The sequence below is a fragment of the Festucalex cinctus genome, chromosome 11 (assembly GCF_051991245.1).
Source record: "Festucalex cinctus isolate MCC-2025b chromosome 11, RoL_Fcin_1.0, whole genome shotgun sequence".
In the NCBI taxonomy this organism is placed as follows: Eukaryota; Metazoa; Chordata; class Actinopteri; order Syngnathiformes; family Syngnathidae; genus Festucalex; species Festucalex cinctus.
In genome coordinates this window covers 14968685-14991214 of record NC_135421.1, presented here as the reverse complement: position 1 = coordinate 14991214, position 22530 = coordinate 14968685, and the positions used below count along the sequence as shown (strand labels likewise).

Genomic DNA, 22530 nt, shown 5'->3' with positions numbered 1-22530 from the left:
GATGTAGTAGTTTCTGCATTGCTGCAGTTTTGTCAAACAAATAACGGGCATAAGTATCTCATCTTTTTAGTAGATTGCATACAGTATTATACTTGAAAAATATTATTTTGGTATCTTGTTTTATGTTTTGTATTTGTTGTTGCATGATCATTTTGAACATCTTGTTTATTTAAGTTGACAAAGAAGTGATGAGGGCAGAATTTTTCGTACATTTTTGTATTTGTAGTTTCTGAACAGTATATGATATTTGTTTTGTTTTGTGTTTGTATTTTTTGTATTTGTTTACATTTCTTTTCCTATGATCACTTTGTGAACTTTGTTTAAGAACGTTAAAAAATATTTTGTTATGGTTGGAATGTTTCTGGGGGAAAAAAAAACATTGATAAAGTATTTTCTATTTATCAATTAACTTTGTCCAAATTTTGTCCTTTAAAAGAAAGAAACACAAAAACACTTAAAGGTTGAAATTTGATTGAGAATAATAAATTCAATGATTTAGCTACCTTAATTTTTATTTATTTTTTTCCCATATAATTTTCAAAACATACCGGTATCGGCGATAATTTTTTTATTTTATTTATTATTTATTTTATTTTTTATTTATTTTTATTATTATTTTTTTTTCTCAGTATTTACTTAGTATCGGATCGATCACAAAATGTGCAGTATCGCACAGTGTGTGTGTGGTTGTGTGCGGGGGTGCGTGTGTGTGTGGGGGTGTGTGAGAGAAAGTGTGTCTTTTTGTGTGCGTGTTATTTTACTGCCGTGTGGTGTTTGCACATGTTCATTGTTTAAAAATGTGTGTGTGCGTGAGAATGTGTACATTTGTGTGTGCGCACGCTAGCATGAAGTTTGTCCCATTGATAAGAGCACGGTGATCTTGCATAAGCATATGCTAGCTCAGCCGCCAAGTGGCTCTTGGGTCAGTTCAGTCCGGTCCAGTCTAGCCTCATCGGGTCCGGGGATTGCTCGGATCCCGCCTAACCGACAGCCGCGTACCTGCCGGACAGGTAAGACTGGGTCAGCTAGCATCAGGAAGTTAGCGTCAGCTAATCAAGCCTTGAAAGGAGCTAGCCTAGCTTAGCCTAGCCTGTTATTGTTACATAACCTTGTGGTGCGTGTGTATGTTTTGACAATTCCACGTTTTGTTGTTGTTAGGACGCCGCTGGCCGTGTCACTGGACGATCAGAGCGTACCTGCCAGTAGAGGTAAGCACCTCCCGGACACACGAGAAAGTGGCGCGCGCGTGCGGGAATTGACGCCGGCGTTTGTGATTGGCCGACAGGGGCGGCGAAGAACGGCTGCAGCTTCGAAGATGACCTTTCGCTGGGAGCCGAAGGTCAGTCACAAGTTACGATTCTTCGAGTCATCGGCAAGAAATGGATTCAGAATTCAATTGACGACTCTTTTTCACAATCGAGTATTCGTTTTGAGCCGCTGTTGAACTGAGCTTGTCCCAATTCTCTTAACAATCGTTATTCTCTGATTTCTGTTGAAACCAACATTTTTGGCATCATGTCATGAAAAAAAAATTTCAGACAAAAATGAAACGAAAACTAAAATGGAAGCCATTCATTGAGACGATAACGATCACTATAATTGACTGACAATTTCGTCAATTGACTAAAACGAAAAATTATTTGTAATAATTAATTAAAAAAAATTATTGTGCATTATTTAATGTCACAGATAGCTGACCTTTATGAACAATAAATGTTTAATATGTAGTTAAGCGCACTGATAATTTCATTGACAAAAATGTTTTGTCATAATTTTCGGCACAGAATTTTTTTTTTTCAGCCAAAAATATGATGGGAATTGTATCGCATCATCAGTAGAGTGAATCGTGTCATTAATCGGAGTGACTCGTTTCACATTGCAATTGGATTGAACTGTAAGTTATTGATCGTATCGTAACTGGCAGGAATCGAGTTTTCGTAACCGGACTGAATCGCATCGCCTCTTATAAGTGGAATGAATCGTTTACGATCGTAACTGAAGCAAGTCACATCACATTGAAATGGGCTTGAATCGTAATCAGTGAATCACATCATAATTGGCGTGACTCGTACGTCGTCGAAATTGGATTGATTCATTCAGTGCAGGATCGCATTCAAATCGTATTGCATCGTAAATGTGCGAATTTAATTGCATCATAAGTGAAAGGAATCGTATGCTATTGTAGCTGGAGTGAATGATAATTGTATCGTAGTTGGACTGAATCTTATCAAAATTGGATGCAATCTTAACTATCGTCAAATAATCGGAACTGGACGAGATCGCATGGCCTCATATTAGAAGTGGAGTGATTCACATGCTAACCGTTATTGGAACAAATGATCATCTCGTAATGAGTGGAATCTTATCACATCATAAATTGATTCGTACTGTAAGAGTTTCAATATCAGGGTTACTCTTCCTTCTCTCACGATTTTGTGTAGTTGTTGATGTGGTTGTTTTGTTTTTGCAATTGTAGCCGACCATCTTCAGTCCATCCACAAGAAGACGGGACCCTGGTGAGTCGTCTTTTCCTCCTCGGCGTGATAAATTCCCGCCGCTGGCTCGGCTCACTTCCTGTTCTGCCCCGTAGCAGCAGTCTGGCCGCCGATCAGAAGAGGAGTCAGTACAAAGAAAAAGGACGAAGTATGAACTCCACCGGGTCCGGGAAGAGCAGCACCGTGTCCAGGTCGGTTACCCGAACCGCGTTCGCCACTACTGCCACCTACTGGCGTGGAAGTTGGTTGGTGGCGCGTTCAAGCGCTCATTTCTGCTTCCCTTATGCTCGCTTGTACTCATCTTTTCATCGGTACAGCAGATTAGCATCTTGCTAGCAAGTTTTAATAAACAAAAAAAATCTCAACATGGATAAGGAGTGTAGGATTCATTGTTATTGACATTCTTTGTGATAGTATTTTATTCTCCTCACTTTTTTTGCCGAGAAACAACTCCCACATAATACTTCGGATTTACACCGTTCAAATTTAAACTTGCTTAAAAAAATTCACACCTTCCGGGGTATATATGGTTTGATCCCACATCACTTACAGTAGTCGCACAATTTAACGTTAAATATCAACTTTTCCCCATTAATTTTCAATGGGACTGACACTGAACTTTTTCCAAGTCCCACTTTCCACGTCCACTGCCATACATACAACTTATCATCATTACCGGCTGTCTGATAATGCTCAGTGGCGCACTTGGTTAAGTGCTATGTCCAGTAAGCAGGAGGTTGCTGGTTCAAATCCCACTTCCGACTGTACATTGTAAATATACCCAGGGCCATTATGCTAAGGGATATTCATGTATCCCATGCTCAGTTAGCATGCTAAGTTAATTCTGCTAAGCTAATTCTAATGTTAAGTTAGCATGTTAATGCTAAGCTAATGCTAATACTAAGTTAGCATGATAAGTTAATACTATGTTAATGTTAAGCTAGCATGCTAAGCTAATGCTTTATTAATTCTATTGTTCAGCTAATGCTAATTTAGCATGCTAAGTTAGCATGCTAAGCTAGCACACTAAGTTAATGCTAAGCTTTAAACAAAACAATTATTTGGCTTACATATCGGTTATCAACATCGGCACTTTCTAAATGATTGGTCTATCGGTATCAGTTGAAAATAGCATTATTGTGCATTCTTAATAAAAACATATTTCTAAATGCACTACACAACTTGTATAATAATAATAATAATAACAATAATATATTACTACTACTACTTCTATTACTATTACTATTACTATTACTAGTAATTACTAGTTATGTGATTACTTTGTAATTTTAACAATTTAACCTTCAATTTCATTTAGCTTGGCATTCAGCTTTCAGCATTCCCACACAATTTCTGCAGAAATTGCACTTAATCTAGTTATTATTTATTTTTTATGATGATGAATGTTAATTTTTTATTCCGAAACACATGAAATAAATCCTGCGAGTGAGCGTTGACTCTTCCGTGTGACCCGCCCGCAGCGTGTCAGAGCTGCTGGATCTGTACGAGGAGGACCCAGAGGAGATCCTGCTGAATTTGGGTTTCGGGAGGGACGAGCCCGACATGTCGTCCAAGATCCCGTCACGCTTCTTCAACAGCTCGTCGGCGGCGCGCGGCATCGACATCAAGGTTAGGACAAATTTCAAAGGCGAAAAAACTGTTGTTTTTCTGGCCGTGATGACGTCACTTCCTGCCCTTGCAGGTGTACCTGGGCGCTCAGCTGCAGCGTATGGAGGTGGAGAACCCCAACTACGCTCTGACAAGTCAGTCATGCTTTTTTTCCTTTTTAGTCATTCCGTTATTAGCACTGACCTGTATATATGACTGGATAGCCGATACCCCAAATGCGCCAGTGCAAGCCGTTGAAGTCACAGTGCGGCCATCTTGTTGCTCCCACCTCGCGAGCAGACTGCTGTATAAACTATACGCTATACGTACAGATGAGACATGTACAGCTCGTAGGCAGTTAGTATAAGGCCGGAGGCGGGGTGGAAGGGTTGTGCCTGTCTCTTTTCCTCCATGGAACGCGACTCCATTTCTCGTGGCTTTCAAATTTCGGGAAGCTTTGTACAACTAGTCGCAGTAATGTCAAATTGGTCGGACATGGTCTTGTAGCTTTTGCCTTTATCGTTTTAGTACCCCATTGTGGCCAGGGTTGTTGAGCTGCAGCTCTAGTTAGGGCCTGAGCAGAGACCACTGCAAGGTCCTTATTGAATCTGTAGGAATTATTATTATTATTATTATCATCATTACAAGTTGTAAAATGTCTGAGGTCCTCTTGTTTCGTGTGTGTATATTACAACAATAACTCTTGAGTTATTTATGTTTAATACATTTAAAACAGCATAATGATGCTGTTTCTACTAAGTACTGTCTCAAATGTTCTCCAATTTGGATACTGGAAATGTATCGGATCGTATGACGAGAAATGCTTCGCCACCTCAAAAGTCTTGGCTTATCGGATATCCAGTCATATAGATTAGTAGTTATGAGCTAGCATTAGCATCAGTTACTGATAGCATGTAGTAGCATGAGTGCTATTTGGCTGGCTGGCATTTTAGGCTTGATGCCCGTTGTCAGGACAACCGCAGCCACACACCACAAAGATGTGTTTGTGTGCCTCTCACGCACACTCATTCACTCACTCACTCACTCACTCGCACACAGGATCACACACGTATGCCCTCACTCAATCGGTAACACTCTCACGCACACTTGCACAACTCTTACACAAGTGTTTACACTCGCGCACAAAACTGAAATGAAGACCCTCTCGCACATAACACACTCACATGCTCGCATGTCCACACTAGGGCCCGACCAATATGCATTTTTTGAGGCCGATACCGATTTTTGGCAAGAAAAAAAATACCGATTATCGATTAATCTGCAGATTTATTTAAAAGATATATATATATAATGCATAAACTGGGCTAACCTGGGACCTCGGGGATTGTATTTCCTGCCATGTCATGTGGAAATGTGTGTTAAAACAAAACAAACAAAAAAAAATCCTTGGACGTTTTCATCCTTGAATTTTGAGAAAAGAAAGACTTTGAATCCTTGAAATATCAACTTTATAATATAATACAACTTGAAATGACGACAAAATAAAAACGATAAGAAAGTGAAATAAGAATAGAATAAACTCAAATAATAGCAACTGAAAAAAACAGTAAGAACAAATACTGACTGTTCCTGTGCGTTTTGGCCTCCTGGGGGCAGTGTGGTGCCGTGCATCCATGGCATACACACTTAGAGTACAGATTAGAAGAAAGTTGTGATTGAATTCTAGGAAAATAACTCGTTTTCCACACATTGGGAAGAATTTGTGCCTTTGCGTAGTGTCATCTCATCTGTGGGTATATGTTCCCACAACATTTGTGTATGGATATTCCTTATTTGAAGGAAGTCGATGTTAACTCTCTGTTAGCGGTTGCTAACATCCTGTTAGCTCTAGGTTGGCGATGTTTTAAAATGAAGCATGTTTTGTATTTAAATATACAGTGGATGTCATTCTTAACGTTGTGTGTTTAGTTTTTCAGTTACCTCCGACTGCGGTGTCATTAAACACCTTAAAGGACGCTTAGGGACAACAGAATAACATACGCTACACACTTGCTAGTTGCTAATGCTACGCGAGCAAAATGGTGCATTCAGGGTACTATCACAACTTCAGTTTTCTTTGATAATGTTTTAAGGGAAACATAATCGGCCATTTAGCCCAATTGGCCAATTGTTTTGGCCGATGTTTGAAGGCCAATAGTCGGCCGATTATAATCGGCGGCCGATCCACACACACACTCACTCGTTCACTGACTCACATTCTCAGACATGAGAATTAATTATTCAGACTACACACACTCGCAGCGTTATTTTCACTTACACACATACACACACTTGCTAACAAATTGATATCGAGTCATAAAAACAGAATTACAGCTTCTCGCATCCTTACATGCACTTTTGCACTCTCACATGCCCTATCGTGCATACACTCTCCAAGCAGTTTCTTTCCATTTCTTGACATTGTTTTTTTTCTCTGCCAGAATTTGAACCTGCCAAGCCCCGCCCCCCTTCCTGCATGTACCCCCTCCCCCCCTCCCATGCGCGGCATGATGTTTCCAAGATGGCCGTCTTTATTTAGACATGAATGTCTGTGCGGTTATTAAACATGTCGCTGACGAAGTGGCCGTCCGTCTTTCAGGACGTTCAGCTTACCAGGATCATTGCGTAACCACGACAACCCAACCCCCCGTCCCCCCTCCCTCTATCACCCCCATCACTTTCTATCTCTGTTGGAGGCTGCGATTTGAGTTAGGAGCTGGCTTCAACTCGTAGGTCAAGGCGGCTCGACGACATGCATGCACGCTAATGCGCTGCCATAAATAGCGCTTCCGCGCAGTAGAAGTGGTGACAGCCCTTTTAATGAGAAAAAAAAAAAGAAAGAGCTCCTGATGCTTTGCAGCACAAGGACATTCCGTTCTTCTATTTTTAAATCTTCACAACATTTTTTATTTTTTTTGCGTTTGTGTCTGTAAAAAAGGACTCTCATCACTTTTCAACACCACAGTCTTGACTTTTTTTTTTTTTTTTAAACCTTTTGTATTATACTTGTATTTTGGTATCATTTCACTTGTTTTGTTTTTTTCTACTTGTTGCCCTTTCTGTTTGTTTTTAGCATATCGTCACTGCTGTGACAAAAAATGGACAAAAGTGTTTTTTCACATTGCAGTGACTATATCTTTCACATTTCATTTTTCATGATATGATGAACTGATTCCCAACATTTCCAAACTATTTTTTTTTTTTGCTTCCATTTATTGTCTGGCGAGTAGCCGAGGGCTTGTCAAGCGCTTGAGAAAAGTCTTTTTTTTTTTTTGGTCATTTTCTTCCATCTATGCCAGCAGGGTTATTATAGTTTTGCAATTTTTCATTTTAGTTAGTTTTTATTTCGGTTTGAGTTTTGTTTTGTTTTTGAGTTAGTTTTAATTAGTTTTCAGGTTGGTTTGTTAGCTTTTATTAGTTTATTTAATAAATGCTTAGTTTTAGTTTAGTTTCAGTATTAGTTTTAGTTAAAAAAAAAAATTACTCGCGTTGCCCTCTTGTGGCCATTTTGTGATCAGGAACTAAGAATTACAAATTAGAAGAATAGAAAATTGACATTCATTTCATGTCATTTCGAGGAAAAATATAAGATCTTTAAAATGGTCATTTTTTGGGCGCGATTTTATGTGTCAGAAGTACATGTAGTATTAGTACTTGGTATTGGTGATACTTGTGCTGGTATTGGTGTGAAGAAAAGATGATGATGGTGAACAGTTGTGATCATGTGTGTGTCTGTCTGTCTGCCGTCTGTCAGGTCGCTTCCGTCAGATTGAGGTCTTGACCACTGTGGCCAATCAGTTCATCCAGCTTTACGGTCACGTTTCCGGTCAGCCCGTCCAGAACGTCGGCAGCGGCGGCAGTGATCAAGGTAACGTGGCAATCACAACAAAACACTCAACATTTGCTCATTTCACATGTATGTATTCACCGGTTTTTCATGTTTAGGGTAATCAGTTTTTAGCATAAACTGAATTTTTGGGAAAGGAAAGAGAAAACCGCTCAGCGCTCACAGAAAGAACTTGAGTCAATGTTTGATGACAAGAAATAAGTCAGCAGCAGACGTGACTTATGAATTGAGGTTGAAAAGAATTATTATGAAATCAGGTCTGGATAAAAATAATGATGGTATCCCGAACATGGTATTTTGTTACACAACCTTCAATCGATGGATTTTTCCAAATTTTCATTTTTGGACTTGTCACATGAGTTGAGCCTGAATTTCTTTGGCGCTTACTCCTGGACTCTGTTCTTACCATTTATATTATTTGTTTCCTCAATTTGTCATCATCAATTTTCATCCAGGGAACTTGACTCCATTTTCGTGGCTCTCAAATGTTGGAATGCTTTGTGCAACTCGTCACAGTAACATCAAAGTCTTGTAGCTTTTGCCTTTTATCATTTTAGTACCCCAATGTGGCCAGGGTTGCAAAGGCTCTATAACTAGAGCTGCAGCTCTAGTTAGGGCCTGAGCAGTGACTGCTGTGAGGTCCTTATTGTCTCAATGTTTATTATTATTATTATTATTATTATTATTATTTATTTGTAATATTTATTATTATTATTATTATTATTATTATTATTATTATTATTTAGTATTATTAGTACCCCAATGTGGCAGTGACCGCTGCGAGTTCCTTATCGCCTCTATATAAATTTATTATTATTATTATTATTATTATTATATCATTATTATTTATTATTATTGTTTATTATTGTTATCATTATTATTATTATTATTTATTATCATCATTGTTATTATTATTATTATTATTAATATTATTATTATTATTAATTAGTATTATTAGTACCCCAATGTGGCCAGGGTTGCAAAGGCCTTAAATAGAGTTGCAGTTCTTAATTATGGCCTGAGCAGTGACCACTGCGAGGTCCTTATTGTCTCTTTATTATTATTGTTCTTATTAATATTATTATTATTAACAATAATAATAATAATATTTATTTATTTATTTTTATTTTTATTATTATTATGTAATATTTATTAGTATGATTTAGTAGTATTATTAAAATTATGTATTAGTATTATGTATTATTATCACTATTATTTATTATTATTATTATTATTATGATTATTATTATTCCCCAAACTGAATGCCAAATGTGAACTTTGACCCACCTGCCCTCAGGAGGAGGAGGAGGCGGCGGAGAGGTCGCCAAAGAGCAGTTGTCGGCGCCGTCATCGCTGTTCCAGAGGAACAAATCTGCTCAGAATGTGGCCGATCGTCTGAAGAAGAGCCTGAGCAAGCACAACCTGCTGACGGCGTCATCCGGCACATCGGGCCGACCGGCTGACAAGGCACCGCCTGACCCCGCCCTTGCCTTGCCCGACGGCCACGATGGCGACGCCGACAAGCACGTCCGCAAGAAGGACAGCTGCTCGCTGGCCACCGTCACTGAGGAAGGCGGCGGCGGTGGCGAAGGCGACAAGGAGCAACACCTCGGTTCAGAAAAAGACGGGTGGGAACTAATAACGTATGACACACAGTATATCATGTGAATTTTGATGGCAGTTTTCATACTTGGCATTGGTTAAACTTGGGCCGATATTTGATTGTGATGGCACGATAACCGTGAGCGCCCTCTCAACATGACGGCTGTAAAATCATTGGAAAGAGTTTGACTTTGTAAGCAGCCAATCTTACTGTGGCCTGCTTAGACGTCCCCTCATAAAAGAAATGAAGAAGTCATCGCCGGTGATGGGCAATCTTAGCCGTTATACTCAAAGCTCTTGCATATTGATTGACAAAAGTGAAAGTCGAAAAAGATGCGCAAAAGCCTTTCTCTGCCATCAAGTGATAACTTGAAACAAAACTCGAACTCGAGTTGAAGCCACAAGTCGATTCTCCTGAAGGGTTTGGGTTAGCTATGAAAATGCCGGCAGTCAGTCAAGCAACATCCAACCAAGGTTATTTTAGTTAACTAAAACTAAGGGGGGGAAACAAATTCAAGAAGCAATTTCATTAACAAAATCAAATAAAAATAAAACGTGCTTTTTAAAAAAGGAAAACTAACTGAAACTACATTTTATATTTACAAAACTAACTAAAACTAACTATAATTACAGAATTACAAAATGTCATTCGTTTTAGTCTTTGGTAATTAATTGAATGCATGAGCCTTTGGGATGATTTTAAACATGATTTGAAGTCGATTTATTTTGATATTAACCGCCGGAATAAGGACGTCGCTCCCATGTTGTTGTTTTTAAATATTGCGCACAAGTAATACATTTTTTTTTTTTTAAATAAATAAGAAATACTGAAACTAACTAAAACTTAACTAGAAAGAAACATTGATTAAATAACTAAAACTAATAAAAACTAACAGAACCACCCTGAAAACTAATGTAACTACATTTAAAAAACAAAACTCAAAACAAATTCAAAACTAACTCAAATGAAAAATTCCAAAACTATAATAACCCTGCAAGTTAACACACTCATTAAAATTCAACATTTTACATCTTGTAAACTTCAACAAATACTCAAGGGTAAAGTTTTGCAAAAGAGTCAAATGTTGTGCGTGTTGTATCTACAAACAAACAAATCTTGTTCTTAATTAATCAGCGGATTAGTTGCTTATCAGAATTGAATTTTTCCAAAAACAAAAAAATGTCTTTGGAATGAATGATGTCTGAAGTGATTTTGCGGTCATCTTCCCTAGCAGCCAAAATGGAGGTGGCAGCGAGCCCGAGTCAGCTGACCCAGCGGCAGCCAATCGGAGCGCAGACGACACGCGGGCCCCCGAGAAGGCGCTGGCGCCGCCCCTGCTGGCGCAGTTGCGTACGGAGACTGCCGACTCCTTCGACATGGAGGAGGTACACACGACTCGCGAGCAAACTTTGAAAAGCATTCTCACGATGCTTGCATTGCTTTTTTTGAGGGGGGTTGTGGCTTCAGTCCTGTTACTACGTCGCCTCTAGCCTCACCATCCACAAAGTGATGGCAAATTAACGTTACATGCAGTATATCTGGCACATTGTAAATATATTTAGAAAATTTTTTCTTGAAAACATGTTGGGTGGTGGCCAGATTACTTGGGTGGCCTGCCCATGTATTAACATGGTGTGGGAAACACTGACTTTTTCGCATTTTTTCATACACTTTAAAGAACTCTCCTTCACTTTTTCTCCATGTTTATTTCAACCTTTTTCTTAACTTCAGTTCCTTGGCTTTTTTGTTTATTTTATTATTTTTAATTTAATTGTCTTTTGCCGTTTACCGTATTTTTATCGTGTTGTTTTCAGATTTTTTTTTGTGTCTTAACTTTTGAATATGTGTGTTTATTATATATTATTTATGTATGTAAATACATACATAAAACGTATATGTATGCGTTATACAGTGTTCCCTCATTTATCGCCGGTGTTACGTTCCAAAAACTACTCACGAAAATGGAAATCCACATTAATTAAAAATAAATAAATAATAAATAAATAAAAAATAGATAAAATCCCGTTAGTTAGATTTTTTTGTTTATTTTATGTTTTTTCATTTTGGTAAGCTTCTTCATTCATCATATATGTTCTTTTTTTTTTTTTTTAGATGAAAAAAAAGTATGTTTTTTTTTTATTTGCTTATTACAGTATAGAGCACACTATATATATTTTTTTCATGTATTATGTTTTTTCATTTTGGTATTATTTTTAGTTTATTATGAATGCTTTTTCATTCATCGTTTTTTTTTTTTTTTTCATTTACAGTAATTTTTCCCATTAAAAGTATGTTTTGTTTTGTTTTTAATTTACTTATTAGACAACATAGTATAAATTTCCACTCTCCGAAATGACAGACACCGTTGGAAAGGTCTCGTCGTGACGAATCTGCAGATACCTGTATGTCCCCGGTCGGATGTACAGTTCGAGCGATACGGCCGTGCAAAGACAAAAAAAAAGAAGAACAAACCAAAAACCACACTATATACACTATGTATTTTCTTTTTTTTTTAAGTGACTTTTTCTTTATTGGGTTTTCTTTCTTTCCAAACTTTTTTCCAATATCTTCTTTTTCTTTGACGGCTTTTTCTTCTTCTTGTCACGTATCCGCTGTTAACTCGAGTCCTTTCTCCTCAGATTCAGAGTAACGAAGACGAAGCTCTTCTGTCCAGAACGTCCAAAAGTTCAGGTGAGAAATCGCATCACATTTTTTTTTTTTTTTTTTAAAGTTTGTTTGGTGACATTCCCGACAAGATTGACGCTTGCGAGCGCTGCTCGCGCCTGTTTGATTTCACTTTCTGGCTCTGGGGAGAACTTTCCATCTCTTACATAAGTGGTCTGTGGGGGCCAGCCACTGTAAACTGGCTGTCAGGACGGAGCTGCCTGACGGGATTGGCAGGGATCCGCTCCCCAGGTGCCACAGCGGCCCCCGCTGGACACAGGCGGAAGTGCACTAACGCCCCCTTTCCTCTAGCAGACCTGCTGAGGACGGTGAGCCAGCAGTCGGACAGCAGCGGCTTCGCCGAGGAGACCTCGTCGTCTTCCGTCGACGCCGCCAACCTCAAGGTGGACAACGTCTCGCACGCATGCATGCACGCACGCTTGCAAAGTCTGCACGATGCACTCACATTTGTTGGTTACTCACCATCAATAAATAAAGCACATATAAATAAATAGGTCATGAAAAAATGAACTGTGCATGTAAAAGTCGGCTTTTATTTTCAATAAATCAAGCATGTCGATAGATCTTTTATTTTCATTTCTTTATTTTTATTTTATACTTTAGAATCACTACATTTAACAGAGAGTTAATAAAAAAAAATAGTTATTTATTTTAACAGTAAAAATCATTCTAATTTTTCATTTAGCTACTCAAACTATTTCATAAGATAATTCATAAATATTAAATGTATTATGTACAATAAATTAATCAACTTTACAAAGAAATCCAAAGTATTTGGATTTTTGGACTTGTGCAATCATAATGAAGTCTTATTTGATAAATTGTCATATCATGAATCAGTTATTTAACGGTAAATGTTAAATGCGCAATTAAATATCAAATTAGACACCACCAATAGTTATTTGTATTTTAAAAGAAGTTTAAAATCATTTATATTTAAATTCTAAGTATTCATTTATTTTTAATGTGTATGGATTTTTTATTTTATCAATTAGTATAACCAATTATTTAAAGTTCATTTATATTTAATCACCATCTGATTTATGTATTTATTTATTAATTTATTTTGTGATTTTGAGTGTTTTTCAATTTACAAAATCAATTTTTATTTCTTAATTTTTACAGTCACTTGAAATACAGTTTTGAAAGTAAATGAGTTTATTCAAAAGCAAAAATACAAAAGTAAAAATGAGTCAAATACAGAAATGTTGTGTTGGCCGTTGTTTAATCTTGGTTATTTGTAATTCAATCATGATTATGTATCAGTTATTTAAGAAATGTACAAGAAAAAAAATCACACAGTACAAAAACGTCATGAAATATGTCGACGCGTGTGTTCAGGTTCAGGAGAGCAGCGACAGCTGCGACAGCGAAACCACGGTGACGTCGCATCCCTCGCAGGACGTGGCCACGCCCGTCGCTCTCAACCAACCGGCGTTCGACTTGCCGGACGCGCGGGCTGAGGAGTCTTCAGCCGCTTGCGAAGACGACGCGAGTTCCCAGGAGCGTGAGGAGCACCAAAAACATGAGAATTCCGAGCCGGTGCCGCAGTACAAGGCCCACCAGCTCCCCAAGAACCTTGCGGCGGCAGAGGAAGGGCCGCCCCTTCCGGAAGAGGAAAAAGCTTTTCGAGATGACGCGCAAAAGGATCCGCCCCCATCGGAAGTGTCGCCTTCGGTTCCGCAGCCCTCGAATCCGCCTGACTTGAAACCGCCATCCTCAAATCCACTGCTCTCCAACGCGCCAACCTTAGAACCGCTCTCCTCAGATCCGCCACCCTCGAATCCAGCAACCTTAGAACCGCTGTCCTTGGATCCGCCACCCTCTGATCCACAACCCTCGGACCCCCCATCCTCAAATCCGCCCTTGGACCCACTGTCCTTGGATCCTACGCCCTCAGATCCTCAGCCCTCGAATCCGCCAAACTTGAAACCGCCATCCTCAAATCCACCCTTGGAACGGCAGTCCTTGGATTTGCCACTCTCCGATCCACATCCCTCAGATCCGCAGCCCTCGAATCCGCCGAACTTGAAACCGGCATCCTCAAATCCACCACCCTCCAATGCGCCGACCTTGCAACCGCTCTCCTCAGATCCGCCGCCTTTCAATCCACCACCCTCGAATCCAGCCTCTTTGGAACCGCCGTCCTTGGATCCGCCACCCTCCAATCCACAACCCTCGGACCCGCCATCCTCAAACCTGCCCTCGCGTTCGCCGTCCTCGGACCGCCTACCCTCAGATCATTCTGTGGGTCTTCAAATGGATCATCCTTACCGTCTCCCCGCCTGCGACTCGCCCGTCCTGAGTGCGCTGAGTCGCGTCAAGCAGCGCTTGGGCGACTCGTCGGGTCCGCGCCTGAGCCGAAGGCGCCATCGCGGCGGCCTTCCCATGCAACGCTCATCCTCGCTCCCGTCCTCGCTGCTGTCCCCCTCCAGGGTGGTGTCGTCCGTCACCGTCCAGTTGGGGCCGGGGCGAGTGTTTTGCAGCCAGCCCCGCTACGCCTTCCGCTATATCCAGGAGCCCGACGCCGACCCGGAGGCCACTGACTCGCCCGCCCGCACCTCCGCCCTGGCGATGGAAGACCCTTCCAAGTCCGGCGCCCCGCCCAAAGCGGCGCCGCGTCCCCCCATGCGCTCGTCTCGCTCACTGAGATGCGCCAGCCCCCCCACCGAGTGGCCCTGGATCAGCCAGAGCGTCCCCGACCTTTCCTCCACCCAGGAGCTGTTTGGACACTATCGGCAGGGCGGGACCCCCGTACCGGCTCCGGATATCGTCTTCTCCCCGAGCCTCAGTTCTAGACCGGAGACCCCGATGTCCGCCCCCCCTGTGAACCCGTCCCTGTTGTATCCCACGCCTCCGCATCCCTACACCAGCCTCCCTAACCTCCTCCAACCATACCCCAACAACTTCATGTTCAACCCGCCTCACTTGGCCACACCCTCCCACTATGCCAGCCTGTGGAACCTCCCCACGGGAACGACCCCCATGCACCACTACCACATGGCGTACCATTCTGTTCCCCATAGCCCGCCCTATCTGGGTTACCACGGTTACGATCCCAGCCCCTTCCCCCCGCTGGCCCCGGACCACGTCACGCATCGCGGCGGCGCCCCTCCGGGTCCGGCCTTCCTCCCGGGTCGCGGCCCTCACCCGGCTCATAATCTGGCTCCGAGCTCCCACCCGGGTCCTCATCTGGGCCCCTACCCGAGTCCTCATCTGGCTCCGAGCTCCCACCCGGGTCCTCATCTGGGCCCCTACCCAGGTCCTAATCTGGCTCCGAGCTCCCACCTGGGTCCTCATCTGGGCCCGTACCCGGGTCCTAATCTGGCTCCGAGCTCCCACCTGGGTCCTCATCTGGGCCCCTACCTTGGTGTGGGCCCGGGCCCCTACCTGGGTCCTCATCTGGCTCACAACCCCCACCCGGGTCTGGGCTCGGCTCTCGGCCCCGGTTACGGCCCACACTTGGGCTTGGGTCCGGGTTCGGGCCAGGTGTTGTCCACTACGGAGATGCAGCTGCGGAGGGTTCTCCACGACATACGTGGGACCGTTCACAGCCTCAACCAGGTTAGTCTGCTTGCTTAGCCGAGGGCGGGGCCGGTGGGCGGGCCTTTTGCAGATCACTTTCAGGAAAGTTGATGCTCAAGTTCCATCGCAAGTTAAGATGTTAAAATGTTTCACATTGAAAAAGGAATTTTGGGAATTGAAGCTAATTGGTAAAGTCATTATTTTTTATGTACAATTAATACCGTTAAAAATTAAATTTTTTTTACTTGCTGTCAACTGATGATGACATCACCTGTGCCGAGGAAGTAGGTAATGACTAATCACGGCTCACCTGTGGTCTGTGTTTGGCCAGCAAATTGAGCCATCATTGGTCAGCACAGGTGATGTCATCATCAGTCGACAGCAAGTAGAAAAATTACTTTTTAATTAAAGGTATTAATCGTCCATGAAACTTAATGTTATCTAATTCATTCTGGACAAAATATTGACTTTCACTGCTGAAAATGGTTCATTGAGTCAAGTATCCCTTTAATTGTGAATCCCTCCTGAAGCTCTCTATTGGCCTTTTATAATATTGTGTCTTCTGCCAGCAGAGCGCCGACACCTCCTCGGACGCAGTTCCGGAAGCCTCCTGCCGACAGGTAAGCACCCCCCCGGCTCCGCCCTCCGGCGCCACTTTCCTCCCGTTTGACCTTTTTGCCCTCCAGGCCCTGGAGCAGCTCCGTCAGAAGCGTCGCAGTCTGTCCGAGTTCCGGGCGCAGATGTCGGAGCTGGAGCTGGCCGTCGTCCGCCAGCAGGCACTCGTCTACAAACACCTGAGCCCCGCCGACAGGTAAAAGCTAACAGCTAGCTGCAATGCTAGCCACCTCCGGGCCCCGTTGTTCGATTCTCGGTTATTTGAACCACTGTTTAACCCCCGGTGAAATTCTTAAGTGACCATTAAATATGCGTTGTTGAAAACATGGATAGTCACAGCGCTTGTTAACTGACAAACAGTTGACGTTACTGGTTAGCAGCGATATATCCCACAATTCCTCTTTTTGGTGACTTCCGAGTTGGCGAGAGAAAGTGGAATGGATATGATTCAAACGTCTCCTGGCATTTTTTCTAGCATATAATATTGTATGTTTTCTTCTGATTTTGTCTCATATTTTTGTCTTTTTTTTTTGGGTCTAACATATTTGCATTTTTGACTGATTTGTATTTTTTTGTGTAATATTTTGGTAGAATACTTTTGAATTATTTGTCTTGTTTTTGTATTTATGTATAATATGTGTATTTTTAATCTATTTGTAATTATTACTAATATTTGTAATGACTGTTTAAAATTAAAATTAATGTAAAAAATATATCTTTTTTTTGTATATATATATATTTTTGTATAATTATTATTAATATGGGGAGAGGGAAGTTTAGGCTGCCCTGCGATTGGCTGGCAACCAGTCCAGGGTGTCCCCCGCCTACTGCCCAGAGCAAGCTGAGATAGGCGCCAGCACCCCCCGCGACCCTTGTGAGGAATAAGCGGTCAAGAAAATGGATGGATGGGTTTAGGCTTCCCTCCTAAAGCTGCTGCACCCGCGACCCGAACCCGGATAAGCGGTAGTAAATAGATGGATGGATGGATTACTTTATTATTATTATATTTAATTTAAATGTAAATTAAAAGGCAGAGTCAACCACACTGTTAAAAAGTTAGCGGCGGTCCTTAGGTGGAACAGTCGGTTAAATCTACTTAACCAGTGGTTAAAGATATCACTGAGTTTTGAACAACTGGGCCCTGGTGTACAAATTCATAAGTGTGTGTGGGTGTATCACAGGTTGTTTTTTCTTTTTTCTTTAATATAGCGCACAAGTAATACACATTTAAAAAAAAAAAAAGCATTTTTTTAAATAACTAAAACTAACAGAAGCACCCTGAAAACGAATTAAAACCAAGTCAATTTGAAAAACCAAACTCAAAATGAAGTCAAAACAAACTGAAATGAAAAATTCCAAAAGTATAATATAACCCTGATCACAGGTTTGTTGATGCACGTGTCGTTGCGTGCATGCGTAGGTTGGAGGTGGAGCAGCTGGAGTGTCTGCGTTCGGCCGTGCGGGACGAGCTGCTGGAGTTAGAACAGCAGCTGGAGGACAAACTCATGGACTTGACCATGCAACACGCGTGCAAGGTACACACTGATATATATATATATATATATATATATATATGTGTATGTATATATATATATATGTATGTATGTATATGTGTATGTGTATGTGTATGGATAGCTGATAGGCCAAGACTTTTGAGTCCGCCATATTGCTCCTCCCAAGAAACCTTTCTCGCCATACCATCCGATACATTTACAGGATCCAAATTTGACAACATTCGAGACACTACTTAGTAGAAACAGCATCATTTCAGATGTTCTAAATGTATTAAAAATGAACAAGAGGACATGTAACTTGCCTTAAATACATGTATAAATGATATGCTCAATTATGTGTAGTGCAGGAGGAGACTTGCATATATATTTTTTTATTAAATAATAATAACTATAATTCAAGAAAAGACCCCTCTGCCAAATCTAATATTGTGGTCTAAAGAACGAAGCGATAAAAGAAAAAGGGGGTCTTCAAAGCTGCACATACTTGTTAATTTTTTATTTATTTATATATTTATTTTTAAACTCGTTACAAAAAAAATAGTGGGCAACCCCCCGACTCCGCCTCCAGCCTTATCCTAACTGCCTCTGAGCTGTACATGTCTGATGTGTACCTATAGTGTAGAGTTGATACTAGGGGTGTGCTCAAAAAATCGTTACGGCAATATATCGTTGCAGGCCTCATTACAATACACGTATCGATACTAGGGCTGCCACAAACAACTATTTTGCTAGTCGACTAATCACCAATAGTAGTCGCGATTAGTCGACTAATCAGATTGGATCTTCAGCCTCCTTAAATAATTGCCCAAAGTCTTTTTTCAACTCTTTTTTTTTTAATCTTTTTATTTTTTTTATTTTTTTTTATTTTTTTATTTTTTTATTTTTTTATTTTTTTATTTCCCCCCCTCAGAAAACCCCAAAAACTGAAACACATTCTGATTATGTGTTCATTTTCATTTCAGGGATATAATTATATTTACATAAAATAATAAACTGTTTATTTGTTATTGTTTAACTAAGGATGTAGCTAATTTTAGCAAAGGTGGCCAGCATTTTTTTATTATTATTTTGACGACTTAGGCCAATATTTTTCAGGGTCTGACAAGCAAGTAGCTACTCTTATATAACCATCATTAGCATATAGCTTGAATTTGTTAAGATATATGTACAAGTTAGTAATAATGATGGTGACAAGTGAAAGGTAACAGACTAACAGTACATTCAACTTTTATTAAAGTGCAGTTTGTACCAGAATTCCTTGTGCAATCCAAAAAAGACAATTATGCCGATAGTACATTTGAACTTTTAGCTCAAATACTGTTGCCTTTAACATTTATAACAACAAATGTTGAGTGCATTTGAAAATAAAACCAAAACTAAATAGCAATTAGTAATATGAATACAACAAACGTAAACAATATAAAAAATACTTTTCAGGCATGCACATTGATGGCTTCATAATAAAGCTCTCCAATGAAGTGGAGCGGAGTCTTTTAGTACTGTAACGTAGCGTTAAGACATCGTTGCCACATTTACTATTCAGCCATAAAATCGCTGTTACAGGCCAAGCCTGGCCCTTTAAGTGCTGTAGTGCCCCACTTTGGCGCAGGAGGGCGGTCTTGTTTAGGAAAGAGAAAGAGAGCGGAAGACCTTGCGTGTGCGCACCGTCTGTCGTTGAGGAGTGCTAAAATAAAAGTTTGTGTGAAACAAGGAAAACGAGAGTCTGCCTGCTCAGTCGCCATACCATCGGTTAGGAGGTCCCTGGGCAGGAGAAGAGGACTTAAAAGCTGTAACCAACGTGGGCACGTTTTATCACACAGTGTGTGCTAAATGAACGTCCACGTTAGCACTTAGCTACGCTAACCATCCAAATAACTTACAGTGGCTGAGATGACTGTCCCTTGCCGTCAGAAGGATTCGACAAAAGGTGCTTCCGTCTCAACTTCCGTGAGAGGCAAGGTCTGTCTTGCATATTTTACATTGAACATTATTCGCTTTCGTGTTCCCAAACCTTCGAAGTCCGATGTCGGTTAGCCATGTGAGCATACTGTGTACAGCTGGTGCTGGCGTCACGTCTGACCCGGATTAATAATGCTACTGCACATGTGCCTCTAGTAAGAGCAGGCAGGAGGATGGGCGGCAGGCAGTCAAACGAGCGATTGAGGCAGTTTTGGAAGAGAAAACAAATATAAGGCTGATATATATTATGTAAAACGGACTAGTCGACTATTTAAATAAGCCGTCGACGCAGTCACGACTAGTCGACTAATCTTGGCAGCCCTAATATTGACTCATGCCTATTAATAAATTGGGTGGGAGGAGCAAAATGGCCGCCGTTTGACTTCAATGGCTTGCACTGTCTGGCGTGTATGGGCTATCGGCTATCCAGTTATATATACAGGTCAGTGAAGGACGCCCACACAACTAATGTGTGCATTATGGCTCCTCCTCCCCGGTCAGGACGTGGGCGGGGACGAGGCGTCCGCCAGCTCGGCGCTGCGAGCCGTCCAGCCGGTCAGTACACGCACACTCACACACACAAACTGCTTTCAATCACAGCATAGTCGAGTTTGGCTTACTACTTTATTTTATTTTATTTTTTTATTTTTTTGTGAAATGCACCACAAAGCAGTCATTCTATTTACAGATAAATAAATAGATAAATCATAATACCCTGTCTGAATTTGGGATCCTTTATTTTTTTCCAGACTTGATCAATTGTCAATCATGCATGTTTGTTTACATACAACCTATATCAGTAGTATTCAAAAAAAGAAGGCATTTTTTGTAATAGTTTCGGGGGGTGGGGGTGGGGGGGGATTTGGTTATGGTGACAGGCAGGGGTATTAATGCTTTTGGAATCTTTCATTTGAGTTTTGAGTTTGTTTTAATTGAGTTAGTTTTCAGGGTGATTCTGTTAGTTTTGATTACTTTTTTAGTTATTTAATAAATGCATCATTTTAGTTTAGTCTGAGTTAATTTTAGTATTAGTTTTAGTTTTAAAAAAAAGTGTATTACTTGTGCGCAATATTTAAATCTTTTGGTGCTTTTCTATTGGCTGCTGCTCGATGATGTCACTTGTGTGTGAGTCACTTTCAAACATCCTTTCATAAATCATATTTAAAAATCATCCCCAAAGGCTTATGTATTCAATTCATTACCAAAAATGAAAACAAAGGACATATATTTTTGCTATCATTATAGTTAGTTTTGTAAACAGAAAATGTAGTTTCGGTTAGTTTTCGTTTTTTAAAAATTTAATATTTTATATAATCATATACTAAATTAAATAATAATTGATTTGTTTTGTTTGGCCAAAGGGCAAATCAAACTTTTAGTCAAACATTTTAGTGATGTAAAAAAAAATACAATAAAAAATGTTTTTTTCTTTCCAATCTTCTGATATTAAAATGTGAAACGTATCAGTTTGAAATGTGAAACTTGTCAAATGTTCGAACCTTATCATCTTCAAACGTGACATTTAACATGTGAAATTGTGACAACGTGTAACGTTCTAAATATGAAATTGCATTAAATTGTGGGATTTACCACATGATCATGTGAAGTTTATCACATGACAACATGTGAAATGTTATAATTGAAAGCAGAAATTTGTGCAAACAAAACTGCTTTTGATTGAACTTGATGAATGTTTTTTTTCTTTTCTTTTTGTTATCTCCAGTCAGTCAGTCAACTAACCTCGACGGCCGCACAAACACACGCACCCACGCACAAACACGCCTCCCACGTCCAGTATTGGATTTCAGAGAATTATTACTACGGAGCAAACATATCGATCACGTTTGTGAATTTGTTTGCATGAGTCAGCTTGTAAACGCGGCTCGTCGCCAATCTCCAACGTCGGACGCCATCCGTCATTTCCTCTTCCCATTTTTTGCACTTTTATTTTTTTGGGATGGAAGGAATCATCATCAAGTTTACGTTCTAATGTGATCATTGAGATACATTTTTCAGTTATGAACACTATGTTGACTGCCATGAAGATAGCACATTGATTTCTTACGACGCCAATGTGCTTCAAAATGTCAAATATCGGCACAGATAATCGTTTTATCTAGGGCTGGGTATTAGGGATAGACCGATTATCGGCCTTTTGACCAATCTGAAGGCCGATAAAGCCGGTATTTTGAACATATTCAGACAATTTTTCACTGTCTTTTGAAACTTTTTTGATGAACGGCGATGAAAACCCCAAATGAGCTACGTTCGCATGCATTTGTTGCACAGGAGATTTTCATTTATTCATCTATTAAAATGTCCATTTTATAAATAATGATGCTGACACTGGGAACTCCCTACACTTATTTTTAAAAATAAAAAAAAAAGTTAAAGAAATGTTGAAATGTTGAAAAACTTTAGGGAACTAATTACTTGTTGAGTATTTAATTGAGCTTAACATGCTGATGACCCTGGAAGCTCCCTGCAACTTTTTGTTATCATTTTTTTGTTATAATTTTTAAACAAAGCTGTCAATGTAGTTTAAAATGAAAAGAAAAGTTTTTTTTTTATTTTTTTTTATTTTGACACGAATATTTTCTCTTCTACTGCAAATGAATATCAGCTTGAAATATTGCTTATCGTCCTCCTTGACTACTAATAATCGGTGTCAGGATCGGC

General features: G+C 40.3%; 1 protein-coding gene across 7 annotated transcripts in view; it reads left to right on the top strand.

The window, feature by feature from the left end:
* Window positions 1-22530, top strand: part of itprid2 (ITPR interacting domain containing 2) — a 44197-nt gene that overhangs the window by 15407 nt on the left and 6260 nt on the right. Inside the window, exons 1-17 of one of the 7 annotated variants that reach the window (XM_077535878.1) lie at window positions 1-1010; window positions 1159-1208; window positions 1286-1339; window positions 2477-2516; window positions 2591-2686; window positions 3977-4124; window positions 4198-4258; window positions 7858-7971; window positions 9248-9578; window positions 10785-10938; window positions 12193-12244; window positions 12530-12621; window positions 13580-15802; window positions 16333-16383; window positions 16450-16574; window positions 17799-17913; window positions 20353-20406. The exon at window positions 1-1010 is cut by the window's left edge and continues 640 nt beyond it. In XM_077535878.1, coding sequence (XP_077392004.1) covers window positions 2646-2686; window positions 3977-4124; window positions 4198-4258; window positions 7858-7971; window positions 9248-9578; window positions 10785-10938; window positions 12193-12244; window positions 12530-12621; window positions 13580-15802; window positions 16333-16383; window positions 16450-16574; window positions 17799-17913; window positions 20353-20406 — 3561 coding nt within the window. In that variant the 5' untranslated portion in view covers window positions 1-1010; window positions 1159-1208; window positions 1286-1339; window positions 2477-2516; window positions 2591-2645. Of the gene's footprint in view, window positions 1011-1158; window positions 1209-1285; window positions 1340-2476; window positions 2517-2590; window positions 2687-3976; window positions 4125-4197; window positions 4259-7857; window positions 7972-9247; window positions 9579-10784; window positions 10939-12192; window positions 12245-12529; window positions 12622-13579; window positions 15803-16332; window positions 16384-16449; window positions 16575-17798; window positions 17914-20281; window positions 20407-22530 lie in introns of all 7 variants that reach the window. The other 6 variants (XR_013287165.1, XM_077535877.1, XM_077535876.1 and 3 more) reach the window with 6 other exon arrangements.